Source organism: Pholis gunnellus (genome assembly GCF_910591455.1).
Source record: "Pholis gunnellus genome assembly, chromosome: 9".
Taxonomy (NCBI): domain Eukaryota; kingdom Metazoa; phylum Chordata; class Actinopteri; order Perciformes; family Pholidae; genus Pholis; species Pholis gunnellus.
In genome coordinates this window covers 9,174,825-9,196,943 of record NC_136535.1, presented here as the reverse complement: position 1 = coordinate 9,196,943, position 22,119 = coordinate 9,174,825, and the positions used below count along the sequence as shown (strand labels likewise).

At 38.1% G+C, this 22,119-nt stretch overlaps 2 protein-coding genes across 8 annotated transcripts in view; one reads left to right on the top strand and one right to left on the bottom strand.

Moving 5' to 3' along the window:
• The window catches only part of nbeab (neurobeachin b), a gene marked incomplete at both ends in the record, with an annotated part of 186,315 nt that extends 185,958 nt beyond the window's left edge, over window positions 1-357 (top strand). For all 5 annotated transcript variants that reach the window (XM_079166663.1, XM_079166660.1, XM_079166661.1 and 2 more), the window contains one exon: window positions 267-357. In XM_079166663.1, the coding sequence (XP_079022789.1) occupies window positions 267-357 (91 nt within the window). The remainder of the gene's footprint in view (window positions 1-266) is intronic.
• Window positions 358-4,099: 3,742 nt separating this feature from the next.
• Window positions 4,100-20,705, bottom strand: dclk1b (doublecortin-like kinase 1b; the record flags this gene model as incomplete). Of its 3 annotated transcripts, XM_079166669.1 has the most annotated exons (16): window positions 4,100-4,306; window positions 6,973-7,086; window positions 7,215-7,295; window positions 7,437-7,533; window positions 7,697-7,774; window positions 7,944-8,077; window positions 8,897-9,043; window positions 9,306-9,425; window positions 9,837-10,027; window positions 10,103-10,190; window positions 10,676-10,767; window positions 10,947-11,063; window positions 11,859-11,958; window positions 19,308-19,654; window positions 19,920-20,292; window positions 20,691-20,705. In XM_079166669.1, 15 exons carry the CDS (start codon window positions 20,278-20,280, stop codon window positions 4,100-4,102), a joined length of 2,274 nt encoding a protein of 757 aa, XP_079022795.1. The 3 variants fall into 3 exon arrangements, with proteins under 3 accessions (XP_079022795.1, XP_079022793.1, XP_079022794.1); XM_079166667.1 differs by lacking the exon at window positions 20,691-20,705 and having other exon boundaries at window positions 9,837-10,006; window positions 19,920-20,280; XM_079166668.1 differs by lacking the exon at window positions 20,691-20,705 and having other exon boundaries at window positions 7,437-7,530; window positions 9,837-10,006; window positions 19,920-20,280.
• Between the last annotated feature and the right edge of the window lie 1,414 nt (window positions 20,706-22,119).

Sequence of the window (22,119 nt, the reverse complement as noted above, 5' to 3'; positions counted from 1 at the left end):
AGTCAATGATCTACTTCAGTTGTCAGAGGAATCCCGTGATTTAAAGTCGGAGCCCCTGATGACCTCCTGTGCTCATTTCATTCAACACTGTGGAAATAACCTTTATCAATGAACACATTTTAATACATTAGTTCCTTGCATGTATAAATACACCTTTAGTACAGTAAATCACAATATGACAAAATGAGATTAATGTAGCGATTTTCTATGTTTATAATCTGTTTCTTGACATTAGGATTTCATGTCATGGTTTTGTTGCTCTTCAGGACTTTGATCACAGGCATGGCCTCCGGCAGCATCGTGGCATTTAACATTGATTTCAACCGATGGCACTACGAGCATCAAAACAGGTACTGAGGAGGAGAGACAGATCAATGCAGCAGGAGGGAGTGTGGAGGTTTAAGAGAAATACCTACCAACCAGTGACCGAGGTGTGCTGCAGAAGATGGAGGAGAGCCAGTGGGCTGGAGAACATCACCATGGAGACACTAATGAAGAACAAGGTGTGTTTACATGTGTTCATCTGGCCTCTGAGGCAAACTTGTTGCTATGTGTCTGTTGGTTTTCATGTCTTACCCGAGCACCAGCTGATGCATTTCCCCCAACTCAAACAGCTCTGTTGATCTGGGCAAAGAGAGACTGAGATCACAGTTACTAAAACATACATGTCAGCGTTAAAGTTCCTGTTTTAAACTGTGAAAATGCAAAACAAAATGAATCCTCGTTCGGAACATTTATACAACATTTGTATGGCAGATACATATTCACTGGGAACACTTTTCTAAAAAAAAAAAAAAAAAAAGTGAACTTATACTGTAAATATGGACAGTGTAAAGTGTTTCTTCTCTGTAAAGGCTGAGAAAAAGATCTAAATGCTGTTAAACTAGCCACCATGTTACCGACATATCACACAAGCTATGTAAAATTGTCTTCATTGAACTTCAGATATTAGTTGGTTAATAATACATGTATAAGGCCATTGTTTGCTCATTGTTATTAACAGTGGTCAAATGTATGTGTAAAGACAAAATGTTAGTTTGTTGTATTTGATTGTCTATGTGGAAGAAAAGTAAAATTCAGTGTGAGCTTAGTCCTTTGTGAAATATTTGTTTTTAATCATGACAATAAATTGTGATATTTCCATATTAACTTTGAATCATGGACCATTTAGTTTATCAATGACAGTGGGACATTTGAAACAGCAGTTATCGATCTTTTGTTTGTTTCAGCTTCTTCCAAAAACCTATCCAGAGGATTTAACACCAGATTTGTTGAGTAGTATCTCATGACTGTTACGATGTTTGTGGTAAAACTGTAAGAAATGTTGTCAAAGGAAGTGTCATTTTAAAAGGCAGTCTACAATTGTTGTAAATGCAAACATTAGTACTGTTACATGTCCATCTGTTTGCCTATTTTTGCAAAAAGTTTTGATTGTTTATTTTGTGTATGTGAATTCATGTACACCAGTTCATGCTGAGACACATTGGTAAGCAATATTATCACTTAGTTGTTGTAAAGGTCTAAGGATTTCAGCTGCCTGACAAATTATCGAAAGGATGGATGAAGTGTTACAAAAATGACTATGGTCTATTGTTGGTGGTGTGAAAGCTATTGTGTCTGCATTTAATTGAAGAAGTCTGTCGCTGTGAGTTGAGAATTTAAAATGAACAAAAATATGCAAATACATTTTGAGTTTGCATTCTGATTTTCCAATGGTGCTACCAGACACCACCCTACCCAAAGCTGACATTTTTACATGCTCAGAACTAATCAAGGCTATGGGTTCACACTTTGCTGTCCTGCGAAATAATTCTCATTATTGTGAATTTGTATGACAAAAACAATTTTGTTTACATGTTACAATTAAGCAGTGCATTTTGATTTAGTGTAATATATTTTAAAATATGCTATGATTTATATATTTTAGTTGCATTATCAATTGTTTTTGCATACATTTTGAAAGAGGTGGGATGTTTGAAGCTTGTGATTATAACTAAATTCAGCTGCTTTCATTATTTTTTTTGTTTATAATAAAACTGAATAAATATACCAGTGAGCTTTAACTTGTGTATGTCTGCCTCCAAAGCATTCATGCATGTATTAATGTGATCCCATGATAAAGTATGTATAACTATTGCTCAGTAAATGCATGCTATAAATGGAATTAGATGTCATAAGCTTGCGTTTGATTATACTGCCACCTGCTGTCTAAATTTGTTGCTGCAGATTTAGTAGGTCCACCACAAGTCATCTTGCAAAAACAGTTACGCTGATTCACAAATTATTTAAATCCTTTTTATTCCCAGGTTTGGTTTCATCGCAGATAGCTACATTGTTGGAATTATGTTTAACTACAATCAATTTTTTTTTTCTCCATTAGTTAAAAGATTTAATGTTTTTTAACATCCTTACAGTAATGGAATATGGATGACTATAATACAGCATTCACATTCTTCATCCACTTCCACCTAATACTGACATTCCCAGTTGTCTTAGAGTACCATTTTGTCATAATGTATATAAACATTAAATGTTTTTCAGATGATGAAAAACAGTCTTGAAAGCAAAACATTCCCAAAAAGTCACTTTCACAACTTTCTGTCCTTATGCTTTTTGGTTCAATCCCTTCTAGTCGAAAACTTAAAAGCCCTTTTACAACAAAGTTAGTGGTGTGAGATTACTTTTCTGTTAAAATACGTATACAAGTTTTAACTTCGCTGTGGTACGACTATAGTCTCCCTTATTAACTGAACTGCATTCACCAAGACAGCATGTACAAAGACAACATAAATGACTTGATATCTGACAGGCGTATAGCAAACAGTAGAACACCCATACGACTGATTTAGGATGCATATTAGTACACATGCAAGTTACAGTCTCTGATGAAGGGAACAGGACATTCACACCAACAATTATTTGGTCTCTGTTGAACCAATGTATGAAGTGGTCAGAGAACACAGTCTCGTGAGCAAGACTTCTTAGTACTGACTGAATGAACAAAAATAATGGATTTTACTGGAAGCACTGTTGTGTTTAACATTTAACTTGTTTCTTAAAAAAAAGTTGGCTGCCAATAATACCAGCAATAGATCCATTGTCACTCATTCCAGCATTTCGAAGGACACATTTGATACTGTGCTCATTGGGCACTACACCTAATTGTACTTAAACCCATATAAGCCAAGGCCAGGCTTTACACATGCACTTACTACCAACTACACAGCACTGACATTCATCTGTACCACCACTGAATTACAACCACTCAAACAGACGTAACAAATCTACCGTTTCAATAATCATCCTCAAGCACCCAGGTGAGCTGGACTATCAATAGTCCAATATTACCATCCTCAAAAAAGTAATGGTACTGGGTGGCAGGACAATATTTGCCCTACACAAAAAAAACATTTTAAGTACCGATAATGCTTACGGTACAATATAGCAGCATGTTTCTTAAGTCCTGTTAAACAGTGTGCCTAAGGTTTATGCACCAGAACCTTAAGTACCTCGGCACAGAGAAATCTAAAAGTCAAAGTACAGCAGGAAGGTGACTGTTACTGTTGTATTGAGAGTAATTGTTAAACAAGCATTGGTGTTTAAACCACGATAATAAGTTAAATTTACCATCATATCACAAAATCATTTAATTTAATGTTTAAAAGCTAAGGTTTGAATGGTTTTTATTTACATGTTCCATTAAAAAGCTAAGTGATTCATGAAGCAGGCCGTCTTTCCTGCAGTATACAATATAAACCAGTAGAGGGCTCTAGGGTGCTACAATGAACCAGTGTTTGGTGAATAAATAAGGCGTTTACAGTTTTGTGACCTTTTTGAAGAAATAAAAAAAGGGAAAACATTGTTGCACGCTCTTAAATTGTATTCTTTGATCTAGAGATCAACTTGTCCCTTACTCTGATCAATGCATTTTATAATTAAAGTATTATGACTGGGGAAAACTTAAATAGGTGCAGGTTGGTATGCAGCCTGTGAATGTCCAGTTCAGCAGACTGAACCCAATGTTGGGTCTTTCCATTTTGCACTCCACCCTTTCCCACTTCCAGAGGGGTAGATGTGGGCTGTGGCCTCTGGGAGACTGTTAGAACGGAGGAGTGGGTGAACGAACAGTGTCAGCCGAACTTGGAGAATAGTCCTCAGTCTCAGAGGTGAACTCAGCGGCGGAGAGGACGGGGTTGGCAATGCGGGAGGCGCCGGCACCGATACCGTGTGGTAGGTGGGGTGCGAATTTCACATCCTGGTGGCGTCTCCGTTGGAAAACTTGCTTCTCCTTATCAAGTGGCGTGGTCTGAGAGAGGGTGACACAGCAGCAGCTGTTAGGTGCTCCACATGAGACCCGACATGAGTGGCATCCAATCAATCACCAGTTAGAAACTTGGCAAATTTTAGATGAGCTAAAGTTTGCATGCAGCTGTATGTGGAAAAAGCTGCATTTACTGCACTACTATTCTCTTTAGAGTTTAACTTTTTGTGACACAGAAGGTTCAACTTTATCTTGTGACACAGCAAAAGCAGGGGCAACAACAAGAGACAAAAAGGTCTGCCACGACAGGTGTGGGACATCTTTATGTATTTTAAAACTGCATTCTACTCTTGAAACAAAATCCAGTGGATGAATAGTTTCTATATTCTTTTATGTCATTCTATACTTTTACTTTTTCAATTACATTTTTTACAGCATACCATGATATATTTGGCATACTTTTCTATGACTATCAGGATTTGTTTGTTATTTTAATGGCATAAAATGGTATGACTTTTTTATGGCATGCTATAACATGACTTTATTAATCTTTCATGGAATTGTAATGGAATTCAATACTATGACTTTTTAAATGACATTTTTGGTTTCATACTATACTGTAACTTTTCTGGCATACTGCACTATCATTTTTAAAGAAATGTTTACTTGATGGGCCTTGCATTCATCAGTGTATGAATGTGGGTGTGAATGGGTTAATGGTGTCATGTAATGTACAGTGCTTTGAGTGTTCGAAAGACTAGAATGATACTATATAAATGAAAAGTCCATTTACACTATTACTTTTTATGACATTTTCTTTGACATAATACAGTATGAGATGACATACTATACTATGACTTTTTTAATTATGTTTTTATGGCATTTAGATAGCATACTATACTGAGAATGTGTCATGACATTGTGTACTATGTCTTCTTTTTATACCATTTGAGTGGCATACTATTCTATGACATTTTTATGGCATAATATACTACAAATTTTTGAAAATATTTTTTCGACATACTATATTCTGACTTTTTATTGCATATCATACTATGATCTTTAATTATTCTTCATGGCATTTTAATGGAATAATTTACGATTACTTTTTTCTAATATGCTATATTCTGATATATATACATTTTTTTTTCATTGCATCCTATAGTTTGACTTTTTCTGGCATATTAATGGTATACTATTTTATATCTTTTTATGACATTTTTGGAAAAATACTAGAAATTCTTTATGGCATATTCAGGGCGATTTGTTCATGTTTTCACAATTCGGCAGACTAGATTAACCTTTTCAAGTAAACAACCCTTCTGCCCCTGCACTGTCTCTTTTACTAGGGGATGGAGAAGGAGGATGGCAGGGCATACTACTGGGCATACTATACTACTTTGTATGACATTTCTTATGGCATACTATACTATGACTATTTCATGACTAAACTTTGCATAATGGACGTGCAACTTTTCTATGTAGAATAAGTAAGGAGCATTTAAACTGAACAAACAAGAGGAAACAGCTACAGCATTAGTGAAATGAAGGAACGTGATAAAGTGATGGATTTGATGAGTTAGATAAGGTGCGAGACATGAGAAGGTCTTCATTGTCTGGCAATGGGCCAAACCCTTTGAAGGTGGTAAATGAAGACTGCCAGCACCTTGACTTATAAGAACTGCATATTAGAGGTCAACCAATTAACCAAGTAAAGCACGTCATAAACTCTACTTGATGTCATGGTGAAACTTTCACTTCTCTCTTTTTCAAAAAATAAAAAGGCTCTCACCCAGATGTTTTATGCGTAGTGTGATGTTTGGTACGGTTTGGTAACGGCTGACCAATTGAATATCGGCTTTTTCCTGCCCCAAACTATCGGTATTATAACAGCCTTTTAGAAGTCCACTATCGGTTGACTGCATATTTGTGCTATGCTGCATCATACCTTATCTAGCACAATCCTGGATGATGGTTGTGAGCCAAAGAAACTGACCTCTGGATGGCAAATTCCTGGTGCAGCTAAGCAACTCAGAGGATCACCTTGAACTCAAAGAATCACTGACCTGATTAGCATTAAGGTGCTCAACTCTGAACTTCTTTTTATAACTGCTGTGTTGAGAAGGACAAAAACTGGCATGAAAATGTCGTGTCATTATCAACTGACATTCTGTGAACTTTACACAGCCAAATGTAAAAATCCAGTTCAGCTTTGAAACGATTTAAGAAATCATATCAACCGAAACCGTGTCATTGTAGGCCAACTTTGTTATTCATAAGATCTCTTAATATTGGTGCTGACAGTCAATCTAAAAGAAGTGGATGAGAGACCATAGTACACACAGGAAACCCTGGCAGCAAGAGGTAGATGCACTGATGTATACAGAGAAGAAAGCAGAAAGTCACTAAATTATGAATGACAAAAGATAAAATATGGCTAATGGATTAGTTTGCTGCTTTGCCAAACGTACAATGTTAGTTCCAACTGAAGCACGACTGAATTTCAATGACATCCAAAGGATGAAGTTAAAAAGCTTTTGCACAGAATGAGGATTTAAGCTGCAGTTGCATATAGAGGATACTGGTTCAAAATGATTTTTCTCAATTTTGGATGACATCATTGCTAATGCACATAAAAAAAAGAGCCCAAATGTAATCTATGAATGCAGAGATACATGCAGTGTCTGTGTGTGAAGGGGTGCAGAGCTTACTGTAATGACTGACACCCCTGCAGTGGTGCTGTTGAGCTTGGGCCCGGTATTGAAGTGCTTCTTGATCTTCCCAGCCACAGGCAGCTGGTGCTTGTTCTCTGACACACCATCATCCTGGAAAATGCAAAGAACAAAGCTTCAGAAACTCTTCTTGCTGTATCATAGTGCACTCTATCATAGCAGTGTTTGTATGTACACAGGTGATTCCGATGAAAGGACTAACTTTAAAATGCTGAACTTACATTGACCCAGCTGTGATCAAGCACCTGTACAGCCGTATATCTCTGATCCACCTCTACCTGCAGCATCCCAGTGATCAGATCCTAAATAAAGACACAGCTACATTATTATACTGGATACTCATGGCTAATGTGAGAAACCATCTCAACACACCACTGAAAGATTGTGGTGTTTCCCATGGAGAATAACAATGGCAGATGAGGAGAGCACTTCCAGACACCAACCTTGGCAGTCTCAGAAACACTGTCCCAGTATTGTGCAGGAAAATCAAGCTGGGCCTTCGAAAGCTGTTCAAAGAGAGCCTCCTGATCTTCACCACTACTGTAGAAAATAAAACAACAGGTATTTTAGAAGCTCAAACTAAGTTCCACATAATAGTCTATAATGTGATGGCATACAATAGACATTCTGAATAATGTGATTCAATTCAATGTGGTTAAAACATCATACTTCAAAATAAACACTCTGATACAGGAGCACGTACCCGCTGAAAGGAGGAAAGCCACACAACAGTATGTAAGTGATGACACCAGCTGCCCAAATGTCAACCTGGAGGCCATACCTGTAATTGAAGAGGAAGATATCAGGTATCAACTAAGCACATCTGCAAGTAGCAATAGTTCACAAGAATTACTGTAGAAGTTTTTGATTGGGAAAATGGTAAAAAAAAAAAATTATACTTTCTTTTTACAGCAAATACCTTAATAATCAAGTCTCAGATGAGGACTCACCCGGTCTCAGCGACAATCTCTGGTGCTACATAGGTGGGTGTGCCACACACAGTATAGAGGGGCCCGTTGACGACAGTAGCCAAGCCAAAATCACCTAGCTTCAGAGACTTACTACCATCCTGGTGTTCAAACACCTGTGAAACACACACACACACAATACGAGAAAGTGACAAACCGTGATTAAAGAGGTCTCCAATTCATATTCATTCATTCATTTTGTGATAAAGATTCCATTAATGTGCTTGATGTGATTGTAAAATTAGGGAACACTGAGTGCAGAGAATGAAACAGAGAACTTAAGAAATAAAGACCTGGGAAGGGACTTTGATGCAATTGCATTACAGTAAAAACAGACTGTTTTGGAAAAGTACCAGAAAAGAACGCAAATACGGATGGTCTCTGTAGAATAAAATGTAGTTTTTTGCTTAAATCATTACATGAATATTATGTAATAAATGCAAAGGCTCAAATAAAAAGTGCAGCTGAGACTGAGTTTAATGTAATTGAGGTTTGTGCCTTGTTTTAGTCTCAGGCTTTTCTTTTGCTGATGTGAATGTATGTCCTGCATTGTTTTGATTAAGATACTTAAGTATTCTGCTTATAAAATTGTAGTTAATAGATCAAAGCTATTTTACATCTAGGTCAGACTTTACAGAAGTTGAGTTCCAAATGACCACAGTGATATGACACAGTAAATACCTTGTGGAATTGTGTACAGTAATTTCTTTTCATGATTTAATGTCTTTATCCTATGTATGTTACATGCCTTCATGCATGTGTAATTGTTAGTTCTAAGTGCAAACTTGCATGTACAAACTGAGGAGAAAAGTTACAATGTGAACGGGAAAGAGGATTAATCGGGGAACATGGACCTATGAGGTTTGAAAATGGGAAGCTTTTACAATTTGGCTCCACTCACTGCCAGTACAGAATCTTTGTAGGGTCATACTTACCAACAGGTTTTCAGGTTTTATGTCTCTGTGGACAATATTGAGGCCGTGCAGGTACTTGATGGCACTTGCCAGATTGAACAGCATACAGCTGGCATCTCGCTCTGTGTATTTGTTTGAGGAGATGATTGCATCAAAGAGATCGCCCCCCTGGAGAAAGAGTATTTGGGATGTGAAAGAGCACTGGTTGCTAGTTTTCAACCATATTAATGGGTTGATGTAGCTTTATCCATTAACAGGAATCAAGTAAAAATCCATTTAGATGGACTAATATAAAACTATGGTACAAAAAGATGTTTAGTTAAAGAAAAATCTTAACAAAACGTATTGATCCTAAAATTTCACAATTATCCCTAAAATAGGATTTTTACTGCATTTGAGCGTGAAATTGCTTTGAACAATTATGTATTACCTTAACCAACTCCATTACAAGATAGAGCTCACTATAGGTGTCCATTTCCTCAATTAAAAGTACGATGTTGGGATGTTTCACATGCCGAAGGATCGACACTTCACTCTGGATCATGTGCTCCTGGGTAATAAAAGGAATATCAATCAAAGGAAGAAAATCTATCAACACTGTATAGAGAAAAGAATGTATACAGAAACATATCAGTGGAATGTGAGACTGGGTCAAGTTTGCGCTGAATATGAAAGACAAACAAGTTTCTTAAACATCGCAGAAATTTTGTCAGTTGAAATAATTTTGATCCTCGTTAACACTACTTAATTAGCTTTATCTGATATTCGACTGGTACATGAACAAAAAAGAAAGACAATTTAGTCCCAGAGCAGATAGCACCATCTGCTGATGAAGAAAAATACAGAATGAGCATCCAAAACAGAACTCTAGATTGTACACAGAAAAGAACTTCTTGATAATGAATTTGACCAAACTTGGTGATGTGATAATTGAAGTCAGCGGATGTAGAGGTTGGTTCACCTTTCCCCTGCATTTATCTTTGTTGATGATCTTCAGAGCGTACTCTCTTCCAGTGGATCTCTCCACACACTCTCGGACCACAGCAAAATTTCCATCCCCTAAAGTCCTCCCCACTTTGTACCTCTCTGCTATGGACACAGGCACTGTGCGGTACTCATCCACTGGCTCAGCTGTGGAGAAAAACAAAAGATCTATATTGTAAAGATATGAACAGTAGCCTTTACATCGCTTGCAAACAGTATTTTTCCACAATGATTACTTCTTACCTTCACTGCCAGGCCCATCTCCTTCATCCATTGAGCTACAAACCTTGGTAGACGCTAAAGAGAGTGAAGAGCCACTGTGTTGAGATCCCTGGAAATAAGACATAATACATGTACAAACAGAGCTTGTGTTTACCGAGGGATATGAAGTTTGGGTGATTTTTTTTCTAATACTCATGTATACAACATGCATATGAGCTGATATTTATATCTGTACACCTGTGTACATAGACTTGCAATCACCCATGTCATCTTCTTCTTAACATTTCTCAGTAACACAAACAACACTAGCAGTGCTTCCAGTCGCATTACTGAGCGACATAAACAAACAGTAAGGTCAACGATGTATAGCTATTGTAGGCTCACACATATTTGCTGGACAATATTTTAAAGGTGAGAAATCAATAAAGTTTAACGCGTCTGTTTAATTCCATGTCACTAGAATACTTTTAAACAATATACATTGATGAAGGGACTTGTACTCCTACCCAAAGTTGCTCTGGTATGATGTATGACAACATATAAAATACATCTTTAAGACATGAACATATTTACGGGAACATCCATTTTTATTACCCGTCGTCTTCGGAGGCTAGATGGACTGGTCGGAGAGGGGCTCAAAGACTTCCCAGATCGAGATGTAAGCTGACTGCTAGCAGTGCCATTAGCTGTCGGTACATTAGAATTGGAAACAAACAATCGGCATAATGATGAAATACTGCAGGATAGACCAAGTGTATATGTATGCCTAGAATCCTATCAAAAAACTGTGTGAAGTTTTAGAACAATACATTTACTTTCAAGTGACCCTACACACCTACACACCTACACACCCACACACACACACCTGAACCAGTGGATGACGGGGACTTGCTCCTGCGGGACATCCCACCAACTCTTGGCGAAAAGAGACCCTGAACGGAGGGGAGCCGGCCATATGATGCAGACTTTACTACCTTGCAGTCTATACAGAAAGAAAACACTTAAAGACGTACACTGCTGGAGCAACATTTTTCTAGATAATACAAGGCTACCTTATTCTACCATTTTGTGAGACTTGAGTATGTGACAGACAGATTAATTTCATTAATATGAAGTATTTTCTTTTGGGTACAACAGCCTATAAACCACAGAGCCACAAAGTATTAGTGATGACATCCTTGTTTATTCTGACCTGCACATTCATCAAACACATACTTTATACCACAACTATAAACTAGGCCACGCTAATGATAATGCCCTTCATATCATCTGTATTCAATGTGAAGCAAATTTGTATTTTAGTCCAACTCTCTCCTCACTATAACAACTGTAAGCATAAATACTATGGTAAAGCTGTGACACCACTCCACTAAGGCTATTCTGACACCCTTTCATTCATAAGTGGTCTTAATAAAATCAGAAATCGGATCTTCAGTATGTGGTATTAAGAGTCCCGCTCTGTTTGAAAAAATATGGTGTCTACATTGTTAAACAGATTTGTAATGAAATAAAAGTAACAGGGAACAAGATGGAAGCGACACCTTATACTGCATTTTAGTAGAGCTCCAAAAGATATGAGCAATAGCAGTAACAGCACTAAAGAATAGATGTATGAGAACAAACCTGCAGAGGCACAACAATAAAAGTTCCACATGTTTGGCCTATCCTGGATTTACTTTGGCCACAAAGAAGGATGGTTTGATAAAAAGCTATTCACAAACGGCATTAGTCCCATGTTTTCTCCACTGAGCGACCATATAAATGAAGGTACACTCACCACTTTCATCCAAGTTGAAGTCATCCTGATAACGGAACTTCTCAGCACCACAGGCAAAGAAGATATCATCCTCCCCAAAAAAGTCCTGAAGGCAGGTGACCTGGTGAAGATGGAGATGCGTCTCAATTATAGTTCAAAAACAAGTTTGATAAGTGATGTGTACTCTACCCAGTGACACTGTACATAATATTAATTCCAAAGACAGTACCATTTTCTCGAAGTAACTAACATTCCAAAATCAAATGAACAATCTAGAAAGCTACAAATATAGGTATTATTTTTCAGTCATTACACAGACAGTCTGTTGCTGCACTCAGGTCAAGTTTTTAACCACTTTCAAACTTTAATGAGTATCTTGGTTCAGTATCAGAGGTTCAGTAATATTTCAGTGTGCAATGGCAGTGACCAGGTCCCACAAAAACACCTCAAAGAGGCGTATAGTTTTCAGACAGCATATTATATTATCGAGGCAACAATGACATCCATATGAAATAAATTGAATGAAATGTACCGGCTCAGACTCACAAGTGCAATAAAAAAAATATACAAATAAAAATATACATCTGTGTAATCGGATTTTATCTGTAATTACGATTAGCAATTATATTGTATTAATACCATACTTCCACATGCCAAAGCGACAACAATTTTACTATATTAAATGAATGTCATATCTGTACATTTAAAGGATAGTTTATTCTGTAGGATACTTCAAATAGAATACCTGATGCTGCTGTGTATAAGTCAAAAGGACACACAGGTCCACATGATTTGCCATATTTGGAAAAATCTTCTCAAATCTAGATTATATAAATGTAAGTACATATCTACACATCGTCTTTCAGGTCATCTCCGTGTACAAGAGACAAAACCATGAAAGAAATACCACTGAATTAAGGATTGCAATTGAGCAGATATGCTGTAATCGCATTTTCAAAATGGCCAAAGTACAAAGGAAAATAAAAACTACAGTGTACAGCTTATGAATAATGTAATGAACATGTATTCCCAATGGTGTATCAGCCTGTTTGCATATGAACATGTATCTAGGGAAAAAGCTCCTTTTAAACTGTTGGATTTTATTCAGTACAATCTGGGACAGTGGCGTTTTCATACTTTGTGAGAGATTAACTTAATTGCCCACTATTGTCTTGGACTATTCACTGTAAAAAGCATGTTAAAGCATTCTTTCAACAACAGTCATCCTTTCTGGGAGCTACAGTAATTATGTGTCACCAAGAAACAGAGCGTATTGTTTCTCAGAAGGAAACACTCAAAAGTTATTCGATAATTTGGCCCAAATATGGTAAGTGATGGTATAACCTTAACTAACCTAATATTACAAACTGAATCCACAATAAGCCTACAATCTTTAAAACTGAAATAAATTATATGGTAGGAAGTTAAATAGTGCCTTTTATGTTTAAAAATGTTGGTTAAAATAACGTATCACATATTCTTTGATCTCAATATCAGAGAAATATAAATTATAACCCTCACATTTCTACAAAGAGAAACTAGATGACGTTGTTGATGCATCTGCTGTGGTCATTAATACAGGACCCCATCGCAGTGGATGCAGTGTCATAAATAAATGAAGATGCTAATGGAGTCCTGACCTTCTACTCAACAGGGTTATTGATGTACTTAACTACAGCAATGCACCAGAAAATGTTTTAATTTTTCTCTACAGAAGGGTGGACTCTGCAAAAGCTCCATCATCAAAAATGTGATTCCATATAAATTATTAGTCAGTAAGTGGACATTTATCTTGTTTTGACTTTGCAGCGTGGCAGCTCTCCATCTTTAAGCCGGAGCTTCCGGCTGCAGGTCAAAGGCGTGAGCAAAGCCGGATCTCGGTCTGTCAGCGGAGGGCTGGTTGCTGCCAAAGGCACAACTGGAGTCTGCGCTGAAGGACTTTCTGGTGAACCTGCATGATTGTCACCTAAAACATGATGTTTGTCTTCGTACAATGTAGTGAGGGACAAAAAGGTTTATAAAACGAGACAATTGCCAACATCTAATATGTACATACATTATGTATTGTCTCATTGTTAAGAACCACGAGGAGTTCAGCAGAAGCCTAATAAGATGAATTAAGTGCTTTGACATGAAGAGGACAGACAAAGAAACCCGACTGCCCTCTAACCATATATTAAATGATAGGTTAGCATCCTCCTCAGTTATGAATGTGAATATGGTCTAGTTTTATTAAATCTCAGATTATTTTGGAAGAAATGTAACCTTTAAAATGGTCAATAATTAAAAGAATACGGTATATGCAACTTTGATATTTTTCATCCAAAATATTGAAATGCTGGATTGTTCACCAGACAAAAAGGGATTGGAATTACTTTTTTGCAGGTTACAGATAAATAGGTACAGGTAATTCTCACCATGAAATCTTTTTATAAAATTTAGCACATTGGGAGGCTTAATATGGACATTTTCTCTGCAGATGGTCCACTCTGACAGCCCCTGCCCCCACCCCTCCTCCAAGAGCGTGAGATCCCAGAGGGAGGAGAGATGCACAGCCGTTGTCAGGGAGACCAGACAGAATCACAGCTGAGTTTGAGATGATGAGAGCGACACGACTGCTTTAAGATTGTCCTGTCAGAGCATATCTGGAGCACTGGACATTACAAACTGCAGACAATAGAACAATGCCACAATCAGTCTAGGTAAGACAGAATCATTTACAACATCATGTCACTATGAAGATGTGGGTTGAAATCTGGCTTCAGACCTATGGTTAATGGTCACCCACTATAACTCTCCATTTCTATCTTAAGCAATAAGTAAATCTGAGTAGAAAGAAGTGACAATGTTCCCCAATAGGATCAGAGATCTAATCAACAATGCACACCCTCAAAACAACAAAAATATGTCCAACTATAGAGTGACAAAATATGGATTGCTTCATATAAAGGTTTTGAGTCAAATGTGTCTCGCTGATTTAACAAGAGCCACTCTTTATCTGTTACAAGTAACTCTTAAATAACTCATAATACATTAATTGCATATTGTTCATCTGGAATACTAGGAAATAGGAAAACGGCAAACTTCTGATGGAGCAGCGTCAATGAGGCATTCATGATTGTGCTTTATATTGATGCCTGCTGGCTGAGTGACACAGCAGCCATAAGGCCTACCATCCCCCCCCCCCACACACCCACACACAAACACACACCCTCCTAGCAGTTCTGAAGCATCCTGTACAAATATTGATCGTCAGGGTTTTATCTGTTTGAAAAACAATGGGCAGTATGCATGCTTTGGAATCTAATCAATCTGAGGCTTAGTAAAGACCATAGATTACACACAAGACACAAACTGGTAATAAAACATTGCTCAAACAGTAGACAGGTGGAGCTCTCCAGGGTGCTAAATCTCCCATTTGAAGCGCAAGACGGAACAAAGCAGCGTCACTCAGAATGTCAAGGAGAAACATGACTCATCTTCACATGCAATTTTCTAATTGTTCTAGTTCATTTTGCATGGGCTGCCCTCATTTACAGTTTCAGAGCATGTTTTACTTTTGTAATTTGTATCCTGTAGGATTAAGAATGTCCAGTAGAAAGAGAGGATGGAAAACAGTATCTTCAGTGACATACATTATCCAATATTCAGATTGGGTGTGCTGCAGAATTTTGTGACATAACTGCAGTTGCTGCATAGAAAGATTAGAGTAATAGCTGCCTTAAAAACTGCAAGTCAGCACTATGAGTACATCCATAAGGACACACCCACAACTCAAGCACACATATGAGCTATAACTCTAGCCCTCACATTTTCAGCATTCCTAAAAACAAAGCCCTAGTCTTCAATTTCTCTATTTAGCTTTTAGTAGTTCTAACAAGGTATGCATTTTAGCAGCAGATATATTATGAGTCAATATATATAAAACATGTTTAAATGTTAAATCAATGCATATCTATATTTACGTATGCAGACATATGTTAGTTCTCATTCCAAATGCTCTTACGTCTCTGCAGTGTACAAATTAAAGTACAACAGCAACTTCCACTTTGGCTCAAGCATAATTAGTAGCCTCCCAGAACAAAAAGAGGATAAGGCAGAAAATGTCTTCTCTGCACACCAAATGCAGTAGGACACCGAGCATGTCATTGTTTTGTGTTTAACAGCCAAGTCACAGCGGTAGGTGAGCAGAAAGCCAGACATCGTCACTATCTCCTTCATCCTTCTTTCTACCCTTTAGTTACAGAGATATTTAAAAATAGCAGGGTTTCAGAATAATGTAATTCGTCAACAGCAAAAAAAGTAATTCAATTCACTATTTTATATTCGCACCAGAAGGTAGTTAGTCTTTCTATTGTTAATAAATATCTTAAATACCAACGAAGTTTACGTTAATGTCACTGAATTGCAGGAGAACATCATTTGATGCTCTTCTATAATCATTTTGTGGAATATAATTGATTTTAAAATATGGCCACAATGCATCATACAGGAATGACATCTGTGGTATGAGCAGAGACCAATAGAGATTCAGTATGGACACTCACAGGCCAAACCAGGAAATGGCAGAGTCAAGGTCAACTTGAATTGTTTTTAAGGTTTTACTCTCTGACAAACGGTGCACCATACGTTTCATAACCTCTTCCACTATATCATTTCTTAAATGTAAAAAAAAATGTCACATCTACTGATTTACAAATTTTACGATGGAGAATTAAGCCTCTGCTTTCGTGCATTGATGTCACGGCAGGCTCCGTCCTTGGGTGGCTGTTTTGACATCTATTTCAACAAGAAGTGTTGACTCTAAAACACAGAAGTTAGCGATGTGCATAATGCCATTACAGAGCAGAGCCATACCTTATGGAATGCCATGGCCTAAGTCTCCTCAGACGTCATGCAAATGTTTTCTGCTCCATCCAGCACAAACATACCAAGCCATAGCATTTATTCTTGCTATGGACCTCGTCTGCAGATTGTTTGTTTATTTATAGCTTTCGGTGTGGATAATGTTTTATAAACTATTAGTCATCTGCAACCCAAAAGCTTTAACTTGGCTGTGCCCATTTGGCCAGGGATCACAGCCATCAAGCAGAGCCACCTGAGAAGCAGATCCACTAAACGTGAATCATGAGTCTAAAACAAATGTCTGTCGATGACTTTTGCAGTAGAAGAATCAAGAGGGATAGACATGACTGAATGAAGATATCAGCAGAAATTGTATTAATTTTAAAACTGCAGCAAATACACCAATACCAGACATACATAACAAGCAGTTATACCATTTTCAGTAAATATATAGGCTAATCTGTTGGCTGATTGTTTTATACAACAAACCTGCGAGAGAGATAATCGTTTCTGCAGAATGGCATCGTCTCAGGACCAACAGCACAAGCAGCTATTTTACCACAAAAGGTTAAAAACCCATGAAAACAGGCCCTGTGATGCCAAAGGGTGCTTATTTGGCCATCTGCAGTAACATGACAAAAAGTAACTAGAGCACAGAGCTGCATTGCCAAGCACATAAAACAGCTCATTAGGAAAGCATGGCAAGGAAATCACTCAGCTGAATAAGCAAAGATACCTTGTGTGAGAGACAGACGGAGAACCAGAGAAGGAAATTCTAATATGTTACTTTTAGAGTATACACAATGGACATGTACCTTTGATCTATTGCAATGGCATGCCCGTTTATGCTTTGCTAAACAATCTGTATTCCTTAAACAATTCAGAGGATTTCTGGAGGCAGATTTGTTTGTTGGTGTGAAAATCCTTAACTGTACGCTCTACACACCACACCAGAATAGGATTATTCCTGAGCCATGTGCTCCGTCTTGCCGCCATGTGTATCAAGAGGCTGACAGGCCGAGCACTGCCGCTATGAGCCCTCTCACACTACACCTACAGTCCTGACATCACTACTGCACTGCTCTGCCGCAGAGGCTGTTCCTTAGCAACCAGCTCAGGAAACCATGTCACCATAGAAACCATCAGAAGAAAAAAAAATAACAATATTGTGTGATAAGGATACTAATAATACTGCATGCTGCAGGTGATACAGTTAAAAAGCTGATTATTTCTGTGGGATGTTTTGAAACTATTTTGTGTCAGTTGAGCTCTAAGTGAAGTTGCCACTTAAGTGTTATCCAATCAAATCAGCCCATAGTGGCCCACATCCCTCATAACTGTGATGATATCTAGAAGAATATTAATTGCTTATGAGTAAAATGTAGTGTGAAATAAGGCATTGCGCCAGGATGTCAACAAAGTATAATAATGTAAATAATGGCTACTGTATCTGTGTGTATTACTAACTCACTGAGTGAATACTGTAACTATTCAACAGTGTGCTACTGTTTATATGAGATAGGGTTCTAGAAACCCATTTCTTGTAATACAGTTAGTACATTTTCCCAGTTGACTTTGAACCTACCGGATAGTCTCTCTCTCTCTGAGAAAGCAATTTTCAGAGAATGACAGTTATATTTCTTTAAAACCTCAAAATTCCCTTACTGCGCTAGAAAAACTCAGCCTGCATTGAAGGAAATGTGTACCAGGTCTGCCTCATGTGCAGTGTGCTAATGTAAGATTCCTATGTGAGATACAGTACCACAAATGGGAAGACAGAATGTGGAGAGAACATTTAAACTGAAACAGCAAAATACTAGTCTCCACAACCAAATGTATCTCGCTACTGCACACAGTATGAACAGATAAGAGAAGGTCATGCCAGTGATTTATATCGAACAAAAGCATAATTTCTACTTCCCCAATGTGAGCAATTCATTGATCAGTGGTGGAACAGGGTGTAAGATAATGATAAGATAATAATGAGATAATAAGATAATGATAAGATAAGATAATGACTCTCTCAGAGTATAGAGAACTTAAAGTTGTCCTGGCTGCTTCACATTGAAATAAGCATACTGTAAATAAACAGCAACAAGTAGAATATGGGCTATATAAAAGGGTGCATCTCTTAAATGTATGGAAATTAGGTTAATTTTCAAAACATACTGATTAATCAATGTTAGTTACAAATGTGCAACCAGCTTTACCAACTAGTTCCAGACAGAGGTAGGGCAATGCTTATGAGAGTCTCACAAACTAAAGTAGATATGATTCCTTAATTTACTGGTAGACACCATATCACATATTGTGACACACATACTGTAGCTAGCTATACAAACTTAATATTGACTGTGTACTTCAGAAGAAAGTAACATTACACACACAGCTAATGTGTCATCATATTCTACAGTGCATTACATTCTTGTTTTCTGAAGTTTAAATATAAGAATATAAAGAAATGTTGTTGGACCTAAAAAGTATAAAGAAAAACAAGCAAATTATTGTATCTAGCCATTACCAAAATGAAATTCTCTCGTGTACCCTTCTCGGAAGCATGATGGGGAAAATGAGCGAAAGTGAGGCTCACAAAATCACCACTAGAAATTCAAACTTAACACCTACCATCTTGCCGTCAACGGTATATAGCTTTTTGACGAGCCCAGAGTCCAGCTTGATGGCGTCTGTGACGTCAGTCATGACTTGCTCAAAGGAGTGTGCAGTCTTCTTGTTGAGCAAGATCCGTACGGCCTTGCGAGGCTTTACTCCACTGCGGACAATGGTTACCAGTTTGGGCTTGATAAAGTCCTTGCTCTCCCTGGTTTCCGGGGATCCAGCCATGGCGCTACCAAGGGAAGAGGGGTCACGGATGGACGCAGCAGTCCAAGCACCAACAGCCCAGTTGGGATTTACATTCTTTGTGTAGTCCAGCATCTTGTAGGGCTCTATGGATGCACAAACATAGCTCTCCCCTGCAGAAAATCAAGACAGAAAAAGAGATTTTTGATTTTCCCCACAAACAAAAGCTGAGACGCATTGGAAGATTAAAAAAAGTGATTATCACATGATAGTGTGACACTGGCTTATTCTGCTGTACAAGATGGAGTAAGTCGCGCATTTTGTTTTGATCTGAATTAGCTGTTAATTTTGGTGTGGTTTGTGGTTTGATTGATCTCACATTACTCAATATAAACATAATCTGGAGCAAATTTACAACAATTCAAGAACACTACTCACCTTCCACCAGCTGGTCCATACAGGTGATCTTTGTTGACCCATCAATGGTATATATGGTCCGCACCCCTTGTGGCAAGTTGACATTATCTGACAGAGATCGTGTGAGGTCAGCCAGCAGTGCTTCTATAGACCCAAATCTGTCCTGAGAAATGGCATACACAATCCCTTTGAAGTAGCGGTCCCCATTGCGATAGAAACGAATCTTCTTGGCCTTCTTTTCTGTGGTCAGTTTTTGCAGTGTCCTGGTTCTGTACAGGCTGCAGTGAGCGCTATGAGTGGGACTGGGGAGCCCATTCCCTCTTGAGCCCCTTCGGGTGTATCTGAGAGCCTTGTCCCGCTCATCAAAGTGCTCCAGCTCCATGTCTGTGCAGTGCTGTTAGACCATAAATAATACAGGAGGAAAGCTTACTTTGTGAATATGCCATTCAATTTGATTTTGCATAAGACATTAGTGCAATTAGGCTCTCTGTCAGTTGTTTACACTCCTGATACAGCAATGATACAGGCTTTGTTGCTGCTACTGCTGCTCCTACACACATAATGAATTAACATGTCACACCCATTTCATGCTCCCTTGTGCTACTCAATTCAATCTTTACAGCAATGAAATTCACATGCATTTGCAGTGGATATTAGAACATCCAACAGTGTAGGTCTGGTACAGAATGGTGGCTGAAAGCTTATTGATAGGTAAACAATAAAAATATATAACATAGCAAGAAAATGGTCTAGAACATATGGATTTTCTTCTACTGGTACAATCTCTCTTACCTTTGAGGCCAGGACAAATGCAATAAAGCTGTTTTTTTCTTCCTATAAGCAGAACTTGTCTCAATGAATCATTTATTCATTTGATGCCTTGTAGATTAAACATGCGTCCCTTTGTTGCCCCCGTGATGGTGCTGTCCTCCTGCTTGCCTGCCGTGCGTCTACTCCGCTGTGTGTTAGCATGCAGAGAGGAGGCAGGGCTGTAGCCGGTGTCCTCCACCCTCCCCTCCTCTCCTCTCCTCTCCCATTCTGCCATCGCAGTGATTTACATCAGACCGCTTGGGGGTCAGCGCTCCTCGTGCACATTGCTGTCAGAACACGCCCTCATAGAAACCTCAATGCTAGTTTAGCTACATGGTGCGCGTTCACGTTGACCTTCTTGGCATAACCTCATACCTGTGATACTTAGGTAGCTAACGTTGCATATTAATGAAACAGATCCACATATCGCCAGCGTTTAATACGGTTAAAGCTACCAATCTACCATACTCAATACATTTGTAACGTTGTCGTTGGCCAGTTAGTGTTCAGTTCAAAGCCAAGTAGGCTAAGCCTATCGTTAGCCCATAGCATCAGTTAGCTGTTTTAACAGTCAACGCGGGGTTTTGTTTATTTCCGGTTACCTTAACGCTACAATGTAAATTCTACTGCAGGAAATTAGGTGTTAAAAATGCCCTCACGAGGTGACCGAGCAGAGTAACATGCTGGGGTTACAGACAGCGCTAATACTGCACTCAAAATGTGATATGACTGGCCTGTTGGAGACCAACCCACACAGGTGTAGGTGATGTTTGTAATTAATTGGTTCACCTGGAGCGCGTGGATAAGTGTGACGAGCGGGTTAAGGACGCACAGGAACTAATACATAAATTAAGTATGAGCAGAATACCACCTAATTGGTAATTTGCACGTCTTTTTGTATGCAAATATTCACAGCAGTCTGTCACACTTCCATAGTCCAACATCTTGAGTGAATACTTGTGGGAGAGGAGGAGTGGCTCTAGGACAAGTGACATAATGTTACTTTTATGACTATCAGCATTTTTGAATTTGTTCAACCTGACGTAACCAATTACTTTATTATAGGGCTTCCATCCAGTTGGCCTGCTGCAGGCACAATTCACTTAACAATATTTTGAAGGTTGTTTTCTGATCAGGCTGTCCAACGACAAACTTGTGACTTTTTGAAAAGTTGACTTTTTTTTTTTCCTTTCAATATTTTGTATCTTAAAATATTAGTTTAAAATTCATCTTTTTCACATTGTGTTTTTGTTTATTGCCCCAGACAGTGTAGAGATCTAGATAGTTAGATACTTATACGATATACTGATACGCTTATAGACAAATGCTCATACGTTTTCAGTGAATATTTGGGATGTAATGTGGGTCAGAAGCACTTTCAAAGCACCTAAGATAAGTGTTGGACTTCATT